At 47.3% G+C, this 16,865-nt stretch overlaps 1 protein-coding gene across 4 annotated transcripts in view; it reads left to right on the top strand.

Moving 5' to 3' along the window:
• Positions 1–16,865, top strand: part of Eml1 (EMAP like 1) — a 168,434-nt gene that overhangs the window by 93,393 nt on the left and 58,176 nt on the right. For all 4 annotated transcript variants that reach the window (XM_041633159.1, XM_041633161.1, XM_041633160.1 and 1 more), the window contains exons 2-3: positions 936–1,118; positions 9,336–9,468. In XM_041633159.1, coding sequence (XP_041489093.1) covers positions 936–1,118; positions 9,336–9,468 — 316 coding nt within the window. The remainder of the gene's footprint in view (positions 1–935; positions 1,119–9,335; positions 9,469–16,865) is intronic.

Below are 16,865 nucleotides of genomic sequence, written 5' to 3'. Positions count from 1 at the left end.
AGGACGCAGTGGTGTTGTTTTCAATCATGAATTTATAGACCCCATCATCAACAAGCCACTTCTGTCTTACTCTGAGTGTGGATATATACTGTACAAATTTGGACCAATGAGGAGGACGATTCTAAAAACCAAGGTGGGAGAGGGAGGAAGGTCTTGCGGAGCCCTGTGGAGTGGCCAGGAGTTGTGACTCTGTGACTCTGATGACCGTGGTTGTTCCATAAAGGCTTGTTTACCAGACAGACAGATTTGATCGCTCGATGCTTTGTCCTTCAAAGAGTAGAAGCACATTTCCCAGATTGGTGCTAATTTGGGAGTGGTGCTGTGCACCTGAATCCCTGAGGGCTGTGTCTGAATCTCACGGAGCTGTCCTATGGATGCTGACATCCTCACCTTGGTCTGGGTGCTTCTCCATCAGCACAGCTAGGACTGTGTGGCCATGGTGTGGTGGGAGATCTTCGGGATGCAAGGATTCAGATAGACCTCTGTTGGGTTTCAAGAGGCAGAGTGACTACAGGCTTAGCAGACCAATGAGCAGTGTGATCCTCCGTCCACAGACTGTCTGTCATCCAGCACTGCTGAGAAAGGTTAAGTAAGCAGAGGGGATTCCGCACTGTTGAGAACTTGCAGTAAACAGTCTGTTGTTACTCAGGTTCCCGAGGTTCTCTGATACCATTGAGCGAGCAAACACACTGGCTTGCATGTAGAAAAATAGAATGCGCTTTAGACCTCAATTTAACGTGGCTAGCACATGAAGAGCGAGATGCCAGTAGTGGAACGAAGATTGGAAATTCTGTAAAGTAAACCGTCTCTTGTGATTCTGCCAACAAGCCTGTATCTCAGATGGGTAGATTGTATCACACTCAAACAGCGTTCTGGTGTGTGTACAGATTGTCATGGGGCATATCTCTCTCACCTGACACTTCTCTCTGGTCTAGATGACAGCGCATCCGCTGCCAGCAGCATGGAGGTATCAGACCGAATCGCCTCTCTGGAGCAACGAGTCCAGATGCAGGAGGATGACATCCAGTTGCTCAAGTCAGCGCTGGCTGACGTGGTTCGGAGGCTGAACATCACAGAGGAGCAACAAGCTGTGCTTAACAGAAAAGGACCTACCAAAGGTGGGCACAGTGCGGCATCCACAGCAGGGTGGGAGCATACAGCTTTCATAGTGAGGTGGATGTGGTGCGGCATCCACAGCAGGGTGGGCGTGGTACAGGATCCACAGCAGGGTGGGCGTGGTACAGGATCCACAGCAGGGTGGGCGTGGTACAGGATCCACAGCAGGGTGGGCGTGGTGCAGCATCCACAGCAGGGTGGGCGTGGTGCAGGATCCACAGCAGGGTGGGGACAGTGTGGCATCCACAGCGGGGTGAGCGTAGTGCAACATCCACAGCAGCTCCCATAGTGAGGTGGACGTGGTACGGGATCCACAGCAGAGTGGGCGTGGTACGGGATCCACAGCAGGGTGGGCGTGGTACAGGATCCACAGCAGGGTGGGCGTGGTACAGGATCCACAGCAGGGTGGGCGTGGTGCAGCATCCACAGCAGGGTGGGCGTGGTACAGGATCCACAGCAGGGTGGGCGTGGTGCTTCATTTACAGCAGGGTAGGCGTGGTGCAGGATCCACAGCAGGGTGGGCACAGTGTGGCATCCACAGCAGGGTGAGCGTAGTGCAGGATCCACAGTGGAATGGGCGTGGTCTAGCATCCACAGCAGGGTAGGTGTGGTAGAGGATCCACAGCAGGGTGGGTGTGAGTGGGCATGGCGCCACATCTACAGAGAGGTGGGTGTGGGGCAACATCCACAGTGGAGTGGGCGTGTTATGGCATCCACAGCAGCATTAAAGATCCTCACTCATGCACAGGTGCTTTTCTCCAAAACTGATCCCAAATCAAAATGTCCTTAGCCCTGCTCCACTGAACTAATCTCACAAAGTGTGACAGTGTTTGTCGGTGTGTTGTTGGCGATTTGTCCAGCGTGATGCTGAGGTTCACATTTGTAGATGATCCTTAAATACTCTGTGAGTCAAGGACTGGACCATCCTGATGGTCTGAGAACAGTTAGGGTTGTCTGGATAGAGGAAGCTGACCTAGAGTGCTTCAGTCCCTGCTGGGGATTCCATCCAGAAACCTAGAGGGGTCTGTCTCATCTCCTCGTGCATCCTCAGCTTACTCTGAAGCACAGTAAACCACTCATGTGTACATGGCAGCCCCTTGGCCAGTCTGGGTGGAGATGTGAGAGACCCCTTTAGAAAACTGAGTCCAGAAGGCATGTAGCTGGCCTGTCTGCTCAGCATCTTTCAGGGTGTGCCTTTGGCAGCTTTTGAGACTCCTCTGCAACCTATGGAAACACAACCTGTAACAGAGATCTGTATCAGTGGGCTTCTGCTCAATTCAAGCCATTCTTTTATGCCCCTCCCAGGATATGGCATACAAAAGCAGCGCTTATGTTAACTAGCACTTTGTAGTGACCGTGCCTCCAAATTTCAGAATCAAAAGATGTCATAAAGCCCCTCAGCACATGTATGTGTGGATGGGTTTGTCTTTGGGCCACCAGCTCACAGAAAATGACACAGAGAGTTATTAATTATGAAAGCTGGGCCTTCACTTAGGCTTGTCCCACTAGCTCTTACTCTTAAATTAACCCACTTTATTCACCTTTGTGTTTCATGGGATTCATGGCTTTTACCTCTCCTGCATGTCTTGCTCCCTCTGCATCTGGCTGATGACTCCACCTTTCTTCTTCCCCAAGACCTCTTTGTCCCCAGAAGTGCTGCCTAACCTCTTCCTGCCTAGCTAATGGCCATTCAGCCTTTTATTAAACCAAACACAGTGACACATCCTCCCAGAGTGTAAAGGAATACTCTGCCACAGGCATGTGTACCAGTGTCCTAATGTTTACATCTGACCACAGTGGCTCACCTTTCGCCAGAGTTGATTTTCTGTGTGGCTGCCCCTTGCAGGCTGTTGAGTTTCCTCTGGTTAAAACACACTGAGGTTGTAGTGTGTTAACGTCCCTTTAAACGTGCCTCTCTTGGCTGGGTGTGGTGATACTCATCTATACTCTCAGCATCCAGGAAGCAGAGGCAGGGGGATCTCTGTAAATTCCAGGACAGGCAGGACTACATAAAGAGACAACTGTCTCAGAAAACAAAACAAAGCAAAACAAAACGAAAACAAGCCAACAAACAAAAAAAGCCTTTCTTAAACCATGGAGGTAGCTCAGTCAATAAAGTGCTTGCCATACACACATGAAGACCAGAGGGTGGTTCCTGCCGGACAAGGTGACCTGAGTTTATAGGGAAGCAGCAGGAGATGGGTCCCTGGGTCACTGGCTGGCCTAGCCTACTGGGCAAGCCTTGGAGCAGTGAGAGATCTTGTGTCAAAAAACAAGGTTTTCTCTCTGTCTGTCTATCTGTCTCTGTCTCTCTGTCTCTGTCTCTCTCTCTCTCTCTCTGTTTGTCTGTCTCTCTCTCTCTCTCTCTCTCCTTGTTGACTCCAGGCTTGGATTGCCACTGGAGTTGGGCGCTGGTACACATGCCTGTGGCAGAGTATTCCTTTACACTCTGGGAGGATGTGTCACTGTGTTTGGTTTAATAAAAGGCTGAATGGCCATTAGCTAGGCAGGAAGAGGTTAGGCAGCACTTCTGGGGACAAAGAGGTCTTGGGGAAGAAGAAAGGTGGAGTCATCAGCCAGACACAGAGGGAGCAAGACATGCAGGAGAGGTAAAAGCCATGAATCCCATGAAACACAAAGGTGAATAGAAGTGGGTTAATTTAAGAGTAAGAGCCAATGGGACAAGCCTAAGTCTAACACTGGATCTTCTTGGTCTCTCTCAAGCCATGTCTTCTCCAGTCCTCGGCTGCATTCCCACCCCTTGGCAAGGGCCTGTTCTTTGTCTTTCGTGGTGCTGAAGGGCCAGATCCACCTCAGAGGCACGTGCTGCCCTCAGCTCTGTATTCTGAATAATCCTTTCCAGTGAGTTTTGCTCCTAAGTTGCAAAGCCGTTGGGGTATTTCAGACCAGAAACTCAGTCATTTTAGCTATTCCGTGGCCTACTCATCTGCCCACATAGACCAAATGGCGACTGTGTCCCAACGGCCTTAAATGAAGCTTTGGGTTTCTAACATTCCTGATTTTTGAAGAGCAGGGGAAATAATAGGGTTTGCCTAGGGCTTTTATTTTACTTGATGATGAATGGTATTTGATCGTTTACAAAGCCTGCAAGAAATGACGTTTTCATGGTTTCTGATGCCCCAGTGTGTATGGCTTTCTCTAGTGGAAGTGCATCGTCAGTTTGAAAGCTGGGAAGTCACAGTGAGAAGCAAGAGGAAGTCGGGAAATAGGGAGACATGTATGGTGAGGGGTGCAGTGGCCCCTACACTATGTCAGTTTGGGGGTGAAGCTACTAGGTGTCTGAAGCTCTGGGGGCTGAATCTCACAGAGCTGTGATGTGGGGTCCTGGACTATAGGAGAGGAGAGAAGGAGCACTAGCATCTCTATCTCTGTCTCTATCTCTATCTACACACACACACACACACACACACACACACACACACGTTCCCCTCTCTGTGTCCTTGACTGTGCCTGTGGAATGACCAGCTGCTTCAAGTTCCTGCCTTGATGCCCCTGCTATGGTTGAACGATATCCCGGAACTGTGAGCTAAAATAATTCCCTTCTCCATAAATTGCTTTTTGTTGGGGTGCTTTATCACATCATTAGAAATGAAGCCAGGATGTCAGCCACCTCATCTCCTGTGTGCTGTGCCCTGCGCTAGGGACTTTCACTTCCTAACCCTGCAAGCGTTGAATCCGTGGATACGGAAGCCATCTGTATCAGGTTCCCTCCATGTGTGGGCCTGGTGGCAGGTGTAACCTCTCAGAAGCCAGCTGTTGATGGAGAAGGCTACTCAGTGGGCAGCCGGCAGCACGCGGCAGCACGCGGCACTCAGCGGCAGCACGCGGCACTCAGCGTGATGACAGCTGGCTCTGATCTTCTGGGTCCTTCCTTCCCCGCCAGCCTCTGTTGGAGTTACCTCACAAGCTCCCTCTGCCTTCACCTCCCTTCTAGGATTGGGAGATGGGAAAGGAAAGTAAAAGATCAGAATATTCATGCCTTTGTCTGATTCCCCAAGGACCCTGTACCCTGGCGTGGCTGTGTCCTCAGGGGCCTCTGCTTTTTTTTCCCCAGGCTCTGGTAACTGCTCCCTCCCTCAGCCCTTCAGGGAGGGTTCGAGTGGTGACAGTGTGTCTCTATTGCCCCAAGGGGCACAGCATTAGCCTGGACTCGGGGCCTGGGTGTAGAGTCCACTCTGTTAAAGCATACTGATAGAACGTGGGTTTGTGTGTCTAGCCGACCCCTCCTCCATGACTCTAAGGAAGTGAGAAGCTCACCCGAAGCCATAATGTCAACCAAATACTGCCTTTTAAAAAATCTGCTGGTGCCTTGTATTAGTCGGGGTTCTGTAATGGAATGGAACTGATGGAATGAATATATTTATGGGGAATTGATTGAAGTGGCCTACACACTGTGGTCCAGGTAGTCCAAAATGGCTGTCTACCAACAGAAAGTCTAAAGAATTCAGGAGTTGGTTGCTCCACAAGGCTGGATGGCTCAATATATTCTGGAATCCTAGAGGAAGTAGGCTCCAATGCCAGTGAAAGAGTGGACTTGCCAGTGAGAGCAAGCAGACAAAGAGAACAAGCTTTCTTCTTCAACGTCCTTATATAGGCTGCCAGCAGAAGGTGTGCCCTGAATTAGAGGTACGTCTTACCACCTCAAATCATCCAGATTAAAAGTGGGTGTTCCCTCAACCAGGTGTGGCGGCGCATACCTCTAATCCCAGCACTCTGGAGGCAGAGGCCAGTGGATCTCTGGGTTCGAGTCCAATCTGTCCTACAGAGTGAATTCCAGGACAGCCAGGGATACACAGAAAAATCTTGTCTTGAAATAAAATCAAGGCAAGAACAACAAAATTAGAGGGTCTTTTCACTTCAAATGATTTAGTTTAAAAAAGTTCCTCACAGGTGTACCCCACTGCTTGGGTTGTAGTTAATTCCAGATGTCAGGTTGACAGCCAAGAACAGCATCGCACACTTGACGGGAATCCCAGAGAAGGGTGTGACAGAACGGTTAAAGATAAGAGGACACTCACGGTTGACAGTGCCACAGCCAGCTGTTCTTGGTATGGTCCCCAGAGCTGTAGAACACTGTGTGAGATGAGGACACTCACGGTTGACAGTGCCACAGCCAGCTGTTCTTGGTATGGTCCCCAGAGCTGTAGAACACTGTGTGAGATGAGGACACTCACGGTTGACAGTGCCACAGCCAGCTGTTCTTGGTATGGTCCCCAGAGCTGTAGAACACTGTGTGAGATGAGGACACTCACGGTTGACAGTGCCACAGCCAGCTGTTCTTGGTATGGTCCCCAGAGCTGTAGAACACTGTGTGAGATGAGGGGGCGGGGTGATAGATTCTCAGACCCCTCCCCTTCTTCCAGTTTTAGGACACTGGAACAGGATGCCCTCCAGGTGCTCACACTTGAAGCAGCTTGGGTAACATTGTACCCACAATCAGGAAGCAGAGAGCAGTGGATACAGGCCACTACCGAACCCAGTTTCTCTGGTGTTACACAGTCCAGGATCCCAGCCAGGGAATGGTGCCATCCACAGTGGTCAGGTCTTCCCCTTTAATGAACATAACCAAGATGACCCTCCCAGCATGCCCAGAACCAGTGAGTCTAGGTCCCATCAGGTTCACAGTTGATACTAACAGTCACAACGCTCAGACTTCAGACCCGTGGGTGTGGCACTTAATTTCGTTTCATCACTAAGGCACAACCTGCTGTTGAACGGACCAGCTTGTTTATCTGTTTACCTATGGAAGGCCAACTTGGTTCCTTCTTGCTTTTGACAATTGTGATTAAGGCTGCTATAAACATTTACATGCAGGTCTGTGGAGACAGAAGTTTTCAGACAATTAGATAAATACTTGGTATCAGAATGATTACTAGATCATATGGTAAGGTTATATTTAGCTTTATAAGAAACTGCCAAACTGTATTCCAAAGTAGCTGTGCCATTTTTCACTTCCCTCATCAATGAATGTGGGCTCCGTGGCTCCCGGCCTAGCCAGCAACTGTTGTTTTGTTTTGGTTTTGGGAATTCAGCCACTCCGATAGATGTATACCGCTATTTCATTATTGTTTTAATTTGTATTCCCGAACGCGTTCCCTAATGTTAGCTGTCTTTGCATATGTTCATTTGGCACCTGAAGGTAGTTAGTGTAGTGTCTTTTCTGATCTTTTGTCTATTTTTTTTTAAATTGGGCCTTTTTTTTTAATGTTGCATTTTCAGAGTTCTTATTATGCTCTGTACAAGTCCTTTATCAGACATGCAATTTAAAAATATTTTCTTCCAACCTTTCATTTGTGTTTCTATCCTCTTTAAATTTCTTTGGCAAACTTGTAAAGTTCTTAATGAGGTCCACTTTGTCAATTTCCCCACGGGTCAGGCTTTTGATGCTTGTATTGTTTAGTTTAATTATTTTTTAAAACTTTTTGTGTAAGTTTTTGTCTTTGTGTGTGTATAAGTACCACATGTATGCCTGGTGTCCAAGGAGATCAGAGGAAGGTATAAATCCCCTGGAGCTGGAGTTATGGATGGTTGTGCGCTACCGTGTGTATGTGGGGAACAACAGTGTTCTTATTTTCTGAGCCACCTCCCCAGCCCCTGGGATGGTTAGTTTTAACTGTCAGCTTAGCATAACTTAGAATTACCTGAGAAGAGTGTCTCAGTTGAGGCCCTGCCTAGGTCAGTTTGGCCTATGGCCATGTCTTAATTTTTAATTATTGAAGGAAGACCTAGTTCATGTGGGAATCACCATCTCCTGGGCAGGGGATTCTGAACAGTACGAGAGGGTAAAGCGGAGAGAGGGTGCAGACACCAGTGTGGATCTATTCTTTCCTCCCTGCCCTTCACTGTGGATGTGCCGTGACTAGCTCCTCGAGTCCTGCCGTGACTTCCTCTGAGTGATGGACTGTAGCCCGGAACTGCGAACCAAATAAACCCTTTCCTCCTCTCTGTTGCCTTTGTCAGAGTATTTGTGTTGTTGTTTTGTTTTTTGTTTTTCGAGACAGGGTTTCTCTGTAGCTTTGGAGCCTGTCCTGAAACTAGCTCTTGTAGACCAGGTTGGCCTCGAACTCAGAGATCCGCCTGCCTCTGCCTCCCGAGTGCTGGGATTAAAGGCGTGCGCCACCACTGCCTGGCAACAGTATTGTTTCTTAAACAGCAGCCGCAACATCACTAGGTTCGGGATATAGCTTGGTTGTTGAGTTCTTATGTAGTGTACAGGAATCCCTGGGTTTGATCCCCATCTCAGCTGGACACAGTGGTGCGCATCTGTAATCTAAGTGCTTGGGAGGCAGGGAGACTAGGAAGTGGAGGGGAGCAGGACAAGGAGAAGAAAAGGTTAAGGTTAGGAAGAGGAGGAGAAGGAACAGGAGGAGGAGCAGAAGGAGGAGGAGTGGGAGGAACAGCAGGCAGAAGAGCAGCAGGAGGAGATCACTTAGTCTTTCAAACCTTGCTTCTATAGATATTTGGTTTTGTGCTTCCCGTTGCTTGTGAGTTTGTCTGTGTAGGGTGAGAGGATGCTGTTTGGGATCACTGTTAAATCGCCATTGCTGAAAATGTCCACTGACTTGCCTTCGTACTCGTGCCATTGCTGTTAGCTTTTAGAACTGGAGTCATCTGTGCAGCTTGGGCTCCATGCAGCTCGGGTTCTGTTCAGCTCAGGTTCTGTGCAATTGCAGTTCTTTGCATCTCAAGTCTATGTAGCTCAGGTTCTGTGTAGCTCTGGTTCTGTGCAGCTCTGGTTCTGTGCAGCTCTGATTCTGTCTGTATAGCTCGGGTTCTGTGCAGCTCTGATTCTGTATAGCTCGGGTTCTGTGCAGCTCTGATTCTGTATAGCTCGGGTTCTGTGCATCTTAGGTTCTGTGCAGCTCTGATTCTGTATAGCTCGGGTTCTGTGCATCTTAGGTTCTGTACAGCTCTGATTCTGTCTGTATAGCTCGGGTTCTGTGCAGCTCTGATTCTGTATAGCTCGGGTTCTGTGCATCTTAGGTTCTGTACAGCTCTGATTCTGTCTGTATAGCTCGGGTTCTGTGCAGCTCTGATTCTGTATAGCTCGGGTTCTGTGCAAGTCTGGTTTTGTACAGCTTGGGTTCTGTGCAACTATGATTCTTTGCATCTCGGGTTCTGTGGTGCTGTTTGGATTCTGTGAAGTGTTACTGCTGCTGTGGGGAAAGTTCTGACTTTATTCTATGTTTCTCTTGCAGCAAGACCACTGGGGCAGACCCTGCCATTAAGAACCACCGTCAACAATGGCACCGTGTTACCAAAGAAACCCAGTGCTTCTCTCCCATCCCCCTCGGGGTCCAGGAAAGAAATGGTTGTGCCGGTAACCAAAAGGTAGGCTACATGAAGGACCCCCTTGACTTCTCAAAGCAGTTCCTTGGGGGTTTAGAAGGAGCACCTCTTTGTCATAAGCTGCTTGTGGTCTCATCTGAGTTGAGGCTGTGATGTAGTAACTCGGTGTTCCTCTGCTTTAGAGTTAAGGTATTGCCTGTGAAATCTCAGCCGAAACAGTAGCAAGATGTTTGTATTTACTTATTTTTTTTTATAAAAATAACTGGACAACTGGAGCTCCAACCCACATCCTTACATGCAACATAGCAAAAATTCAGATTGCCATAGCAACTTTTAACTTTTATTGGTAAGATTTGGGTAAACTCAAATCTTTAAATTATACCTAATGCTAAGATTCTGGAAGTCCGTGTTACCTTCAGATAGATCAGAGTTCACTTTCAACTTTGGTGACTTTCTGACTGTTACATTTCAATGCTGCATCTTATAATCAGCATTAATTCTTAGACTGCAGAAAATTAAATGTGGGGCTGGAGAGATAGATAGCTCAGAGGAGCATTCCAGAGGTCCTGAGTTTGATTTCTAACAGCCGCATGGTGGCTCACAACCATCTACAGTGGGATCTGATGCCCTCTTCTGATATAAAGGTATACATGCAGATGGAGCACTCATACATAAATAAATAAATCTTTAAAACAAAGAAAATTAAACACTCATTCATTTTATAGTATAGCTAGCTTGGAAGAATTCCTGTGAAACTCTCCCTCACAGGCTTGTCATAAGGATGTATTAGAGGGCTTGGGAAATGATGCCCAGGCTAAAACATTTTCCATGCAGACAGCAAGAATGAGGACCAGAGTTCAGATCCCCAGAACCCACTAGTGAGCTCTGGGTCCAACTGAGAGACCCTGCCTCAATAAATAAAGTGGAGAGCAATCAAGGGAGACTCCTGACTTCAACCTCATGGCTTCACAGGAATGTGCACACACATATAAGCACATATGTACCTACATACACACAGAGTACAGCAGAACCTATGGAGTTCGCTGAAATGCTAGTGTCCTCAGGGACACTGAGAATCTGGGTATGGATACTGAAGAGCTTAGAGGACTCCGGTGGCCGACATCTGCTGCCTCTGTGACTTAGAATGGAATCTGGCCACCAGCCTCACTTGCCATTTCCTCTAGTTTGCTCTTGAGGTCCCGCCCAAGAAGATGGCCATGAACTGCAGCCATACCATCTGGGCCCAGGGCATTCATTCCTTCATGAGATGATGCTTCGTCTCAGCAGAGGCTGGGTGCCTTTGTCTCACTCACCGCACTCAAGAAGCTTGCCATTATATGGTGGGTGCCCCTGTGGACCTGTGTCTACTTTATTCTGACCACAGTAACTGCTCCGTGGGACACTGCTTACTGTCCCCCACCCATCAGGTGAGACGCAGAGGAGACTCAGCGAGACACATGGAACATTTTATCTCTATCCCAGCTTGGTTTCCTGTTGCTGTGATAAAATGCCCCAGCGAGAGCAACTGAGGAAGAAGGGTTGATTTTAGTTCACAGTTTCTGGTTACGGCCCATCACTTTTGGAAAGTCAAGGCAGGACATAAATCAGCTAGTCACACCCACAGTCAGGAGCAGAGAGGGAATGAGTGCATGCGTGCCTGCCAGGGCCCAGCCCATGAAATGGTACTGCTCACATTTAAGCAGGGTCTTCTAATCTCAGTAAACATGGTTCAGATAATCTCCCATGGGCACACCTACAGACCAGATGGCCCAGGCACACCTGCAGACCAGCACGGCCCAGGCACACCTGCAGGCCAGCATGGCCCAGGCACACCTGCAGACCAGGTGGCTCAGGCACCCCTGCAGACCAGCACAGCTTAGGCACCCCTGCAGACCAGCACGGCCCAGGCACACCTGCAGACCAGCACGGCCCAGGCACACCTGCAGACCAGCACGGCCCAGGCACACCTACAGACCAGATGGGCCAGGCACACCTGCAGACCAGCACGGCCCAGGCACACCTGCAGACCAGCACGGCCCAGGCACACCTGCAGACCAGCACGGCCCAGGCACACCTGCAGACCAGCATGGCCCAGGCACACCTGCAGACCAGCACGGCCCAGGCACACCTGCAGACCAGCATGGCCCAGGCACACCTGCAGACCAGCACGGCCCAGGCACACCTGCAGACCATGTGGCCCAGGCACACCTGCAGACCAGCACAGCTTAGGTACCCCTCTCCCTGGCATGCACACACTCTTCTTTATTTTGATTTTGTTATGTCAGGTTGTCAATTAAAAGTGACCATCACTGAGAGATCCATGGAAGAAGAGGGTGCCGGTGGGGCCCATGGACAGTGCTCAACTTTTGGGGGGCTCTGCTTTTATTAGGGCCAATGTTGTCATCTGGCTGTCTGTCACAGAGTGTTGATAGAGACTTCAGAGAAAGTAAGAACCAAGAGGACAACTTCCTGCTGTCCCTGGTGCTGACAGTTGTTTCCTGGGTGGTAGCTGGGGAGTGTGCTGAGGTTTGGGTCAGTGAGCTGAGGAATGAGTGAGTCATTCAGATGGGAGGAGAAGCTGTAAGGAGGCCAAAGGTGACGAGGTACAGCCAGTTTCCCATCAGTTCTGTCCGGCCTGGAAGGGATGCGCAGCTGCAGCTGTGTTAAAGTTATGACGTCATCTTTGAAATCTGCATAGGATTGGACAGAAAGCTCTGCCCATCACCAAGCAGGCTCTCCTTGCATTTCTTCCTGGAGAGTTTCATGCGTTCATTTTTTTAAAAAATGATTTTCAAGAGAATCGGTTTTGCAGTGCTTTTTAAAACTCTGAAGTGCTACACTTAGCCACAGTTCATATCTTTTGACTCTTGCCTGGATCATCCGTTTTCAGAACCAATACAAAATGACTTTTGGAATCTGACAGTGGCAGGAAGCACTCTGGCTTGCTAGATATTAAGACCAACAAAATTGACTTTTTTCCTGTGAGTTTCATGGCTTTATGTCTTTTTTTAAAAACTGTAATAAAAAAACACCTAACATGAAATTTGCCCTCTTACCCATTTGTGGGTGTAGTTCATCCAGGTACGAATATTTGTATATTGTTGTCCAGCAGATGATCGGAGCCTTCCAACTCACAAAATGTAATCTCTCCATCCATTAAACAATAGCCCTGCTCTCTGTCCCCACGGCCCCTGTCACTGCCCCTTTCCCTTGATTCTATGGTTTTAACTACAATAATAATAAAAAGAAGAATGTGTGTCTGTGTATGTTTGTGTGTGCATGTGTGTATGTGTTTGTGTGTGTATGTTTATGTGTGTATATATGTGTGTGTGTGTTTGTGTGTGTGATTGCGTGTATGTGTGTACATGTTGTGTATGTGTGTGTGCGCGCACATATATACTATCACACACATGCCACAGTGTTCATATAAAGGTCAGATGACAGCTTGTAGGACTATTTCTCACCTACCATGTCGACCCTGGGGGTAGCACTCTGATCATCATCTTGGTGGTAGGTGCCTTTACCCACAGAGCATCTTGGTGGTAGATGCCTTTATCCACAGAGCATCTTGGTGGTAAGTGTCTTTACCCACAGAGCATCTTGCTGGCCCACTTTGGGCTACTTTCCACACTTTTATGAGTGGAGCTACACATTTGCCCTTTTGTGACTAGTTTCTTTTGCTTAATGTAGTGTCCTCAGGGTCATGTCTGCTGTAGTGTATCACAAATTTTGTTTTCAAGGCTGAGCGATATTCCATCAACTCTGTATAGATAGGGTTCATTTTGTTATCCGCCATTCGGTGAGAGATAGGGAATTGCTTCCACGTTTCTGCTATTATAACAGTGCTGCCGTCAGCACATCTGGGCACAGCTGTCCCTGTGTCATGGCATTTGGTCCTTTGGAAAGTGTGTCCACAGTAGGATTGATGGACCATGTAGGAATTCTGAGTTAAACTTTTGGGAAATCTTCAGACAATTTTTCATAAGGACTACATCATTTGACATTCCTGCCAATAGTGCACCAGGGTTGGAATTTTCCCAACTGTCAGCATTTGTTAGTTTCTCTTCTTTTTGCTTGTTTGTTTTAGTTATGTTTGGGATAGTGTCTCCATCTGTAGCCAAGGCTAGCTCTGAACTGATGACCCTCCTGCCCTGGCCTCCTAGATGAGATTATAGGCATGAACCATGTAAAACAAGAAACCTGGCTTTCTTTTCTTCTGGATGTTGTCATTTCAATGGGTGTAGAGTGATCTCTCAATGTAGTTTTTTTTTTTAAGTTTTATTTATTAAGTATAAAATGTACTGCTGGCAAGGAAGGCACCAGGTCTCATTACAAATGGTTGTGAGCCACCATGTGGTTGCTGGGAATCGAACTCGGGACCTCTGGAAGAGCAGCTAGTGCCCTTACCCTCTGAGCCATCTCTCCAGTCCCTCTCAATGTAGTTTTGAATTATATTTTTACCCACTCCCCTATCTATGCAGTCCTGGCTGGCCCATAGCTCACTATGTAGACCAGGCTGACCTCGAACTGACACTGAGATTCTCCTGGCTCTACCTTCTTAGTGCTGGGATTAAATGTGTGGGTAACTACAGTTGATCTTACAATTTTTTAATTATATTTTTATTTTATATTTTATTTATTATTATATTTATATTTATTTGTGTGAGTGTGCCTGAGCATGGCCTGTTAGTGTAGGTCACAGGGAAACTTGGAGAAGCCGATTCTCCATTCCACCACATAGGTCCCCAGGATGGAACTCTAGCCGTCAGGCTTGGAGGCAGATACCTCTACCCGCTGAGCCATCTTGTTGGCCCTTGCACCTTAGATCATTTCCTCATATGATTGTAGACCATTTAAACATCTCCTTCAAAGAAATCTATCCAGCACCTTTACATATGTGCTTATCTTGTCGTATTTGTGCTTCTTGAGATAATATCTTGCTATACAGCCCAGGTTATCCTGATACTTGTGATTCTCCTGCCTCAGCTCCTCCCCGTATTTGAATTGCATTATGGCGTTGTCATGGAGCTGTAGAACTCCCTCACATATTGAATGGTCACCACTTAGGTGTGTGACTTGCAGGTGTGTTCTGCCGGTTCCCTAGATTGCTCTACCGTTCTGCTGATCCTTTGCTTTGACATCAAGAGGTGTTCAGGACGTGCAGATTATGGTCCAATGAGCAGAATATATTTGCTTTTGGTGTCAGCTCAAGAAACCATTACTGAATCCCACACTTTAAGTCTTCTCCCCTGTATTGTCTTTTAGGGGTACTTAGGTTTTAGGTGTTAATTGTAGGTCATTAGTCACTTCTGTGTTAATTTTTAGACATCCTATAAGGCAAAGCTCCGCCCTCATTCTCCTTATGTGTGTATTTCCAGTTTCCCAGCATTCATTTGTTAGAGAGACTCTCCTTTGTCTACTGGGGAGTCATGCTGCCTTTATTAGCAATCTTTTGTCCATTTGTGCAAGGGTTTATTTCTGGACTCACTATTCTGAACCACTGGTCTCTAAAACTATCTTTGTTGCTAGTGTTTGATGTCTTCATCATTGTGGTTTTAAAATCAGGAAATGTGAGACCTTCATCTTTATTTCCTCCCTCACCCCTACCTTTTGTTTTTTTCTGAGAGATTTGGTGATGGGATTGGGATTTGAGATTTCGAGTGAGTGTTAGGTTGCGTTATCGATTTCTGCAAATCGCATGGTCCTAGTTCGCTTCTCTGTTGCTGTAATGAGCACCAGGACGCAGCTTGGGAGAGAAAAGGTTTGTTTGGCTTCCAGTCACAGGGCATCATCAAAGGAAGCCAGGGCAGAGGTTTAAGGCAGCAACTGAGGCAGAGGCCATAGAGGAGTGCTGTTCTTGCTCAGTCTGCTTTCTTATACATCCCAGGACCACCTGCACAAGGGAGGCACCGCCCATGATGGGTTGGGCCCTCCCACATCAATCATTAATCAAGAAAATGCCCCATATATAGGCATTCCCACTGGCCTGTCTGATGTGTGTCAAGTTGACAAAAGCTAACTAGCACAATTGCCTTTGCAGTTTTACTAAGGATTGCACTGAATCCAGAGATTGCTGTGGGTAATCTGACCTCTGAGTCTCTTGATCTACAAACATCTGTATGGTTTCATAGTGCACCTGTTGCTTACCTTCTGAGAAAACTTGTCCTAAGTAGCTTGTTATTTTTAATGTTGTAATAAGTAGAAACTTTTCTTTATTTCTTTTCAGATCATATGGAAATACAACTGACTTTTATGTGTTGATTTTTTTTAAATCTTGAAATTTTGCTAGGATTGTTTGTTTTGCCACATCCTGCATAGCTCCAGGGATGAACTGGACTGGGGCCATGAGGGAATGAATAAGGGACAGACAGCCATACACAGAAGACATATGTTGCAGGAGGTCCTTCTGCTCCTCCAGCCAATAGCCGCTGAGATACCAGCCCATTGGGGTGTGGTCTCTCTCTTTAAAAAAGCGGCGTTTTCCCTCCTCACTCTCTCTTACTTCCTGCTCTGCTTCCAGCGACTAGACTCCTTCCTGATTGCACATAGGGCTGTTGTCTAGGATGGTGATCTGTAAGTTTTTTCCCCTTTAAATAAATACCACCTTATTAATCATAATTCCAAACTGCTGTGGGATTGTTTGTGACTTACGCCTTCAGACATACATGCACACATCCATGCATACATACACAGAAGACATACATACACACATACATACACAGAAGACATACATACATACACACATACATACATACATAGAAGATCTGGAATCAACTGGTCTAGGCTCTTGGATAGAGACGCCTCAACAATGTGGAAGCTTAGGGTATTATTATAGACAACTCATCAAGGAGAAAAGATTATTACACAGATACAGCTGAACAAGGAAGTGGGTTGTTACGTGCAGAAAATCAAGGAGGTGAAGTTATGATGTACAGCTGAACAGGGAGTCATGCTTAGCTAATCTTGGTAGGGACAGTTTGTAAAAATCTGGAGGAGAGAGCTACTGTGGACATTTTCCGTGCACCCTGTTAGAATCTGCTCTGTCCCTGTCACTGGGCTGAGACAGTGAGGTTCCTAACCTGGTCATGGCCAGAACAAACAATACACATCCAACCCAGGACTTCTCTCTCCCTACGTAGTTTTTGTGTGTGTGTGGTTTTTAAAAAGTTTGTGTTTCATTTGCATATTAGCATGTGTTGTCTACAGAGGTGTGCTTTTCCTTTCCACTGTGGATGGTTCACTTTTCTTGTCTAACTGCTGTGGCACGCATTCCTAGTACTATGCTAAATGCTAGCGGCACCCGTGAGCCTTGCTGCTCTTCTCCTGTCTTGGAGAGAGTCTTTTCAGCCTTCCATCCTTGTGCACATTATCTATGGTTTCCTGTATGACTTCTACTGTGTGGGAAGTAGTCAGTTTCTGTTCCTAGTTCTTTTGAGTGT

The sequence above is a fragment of the Microtus oregoni genome, unplaced genomic scaffold (genome assembly GCF_018167655.1).
Source record: "Microtus oregoni isolate MIOR12 unplaced genomic scaffold, Mior012 000043F_ref0000047, whole genome shotgun sequence".
In the NCBI taxonomy this organism is placed as follows: domain Eukaryota; kingdom Metazoa; phylum Chordata; class Mammalia; order Rodentia; family Cricetidae; genus Microtus; species Microtus oregoni.
The sequence above is the reverse complement of the archived record's forward strand: the minus strand, read 5'-3'. Positions and strand labels throughout refer to the sequence as shown.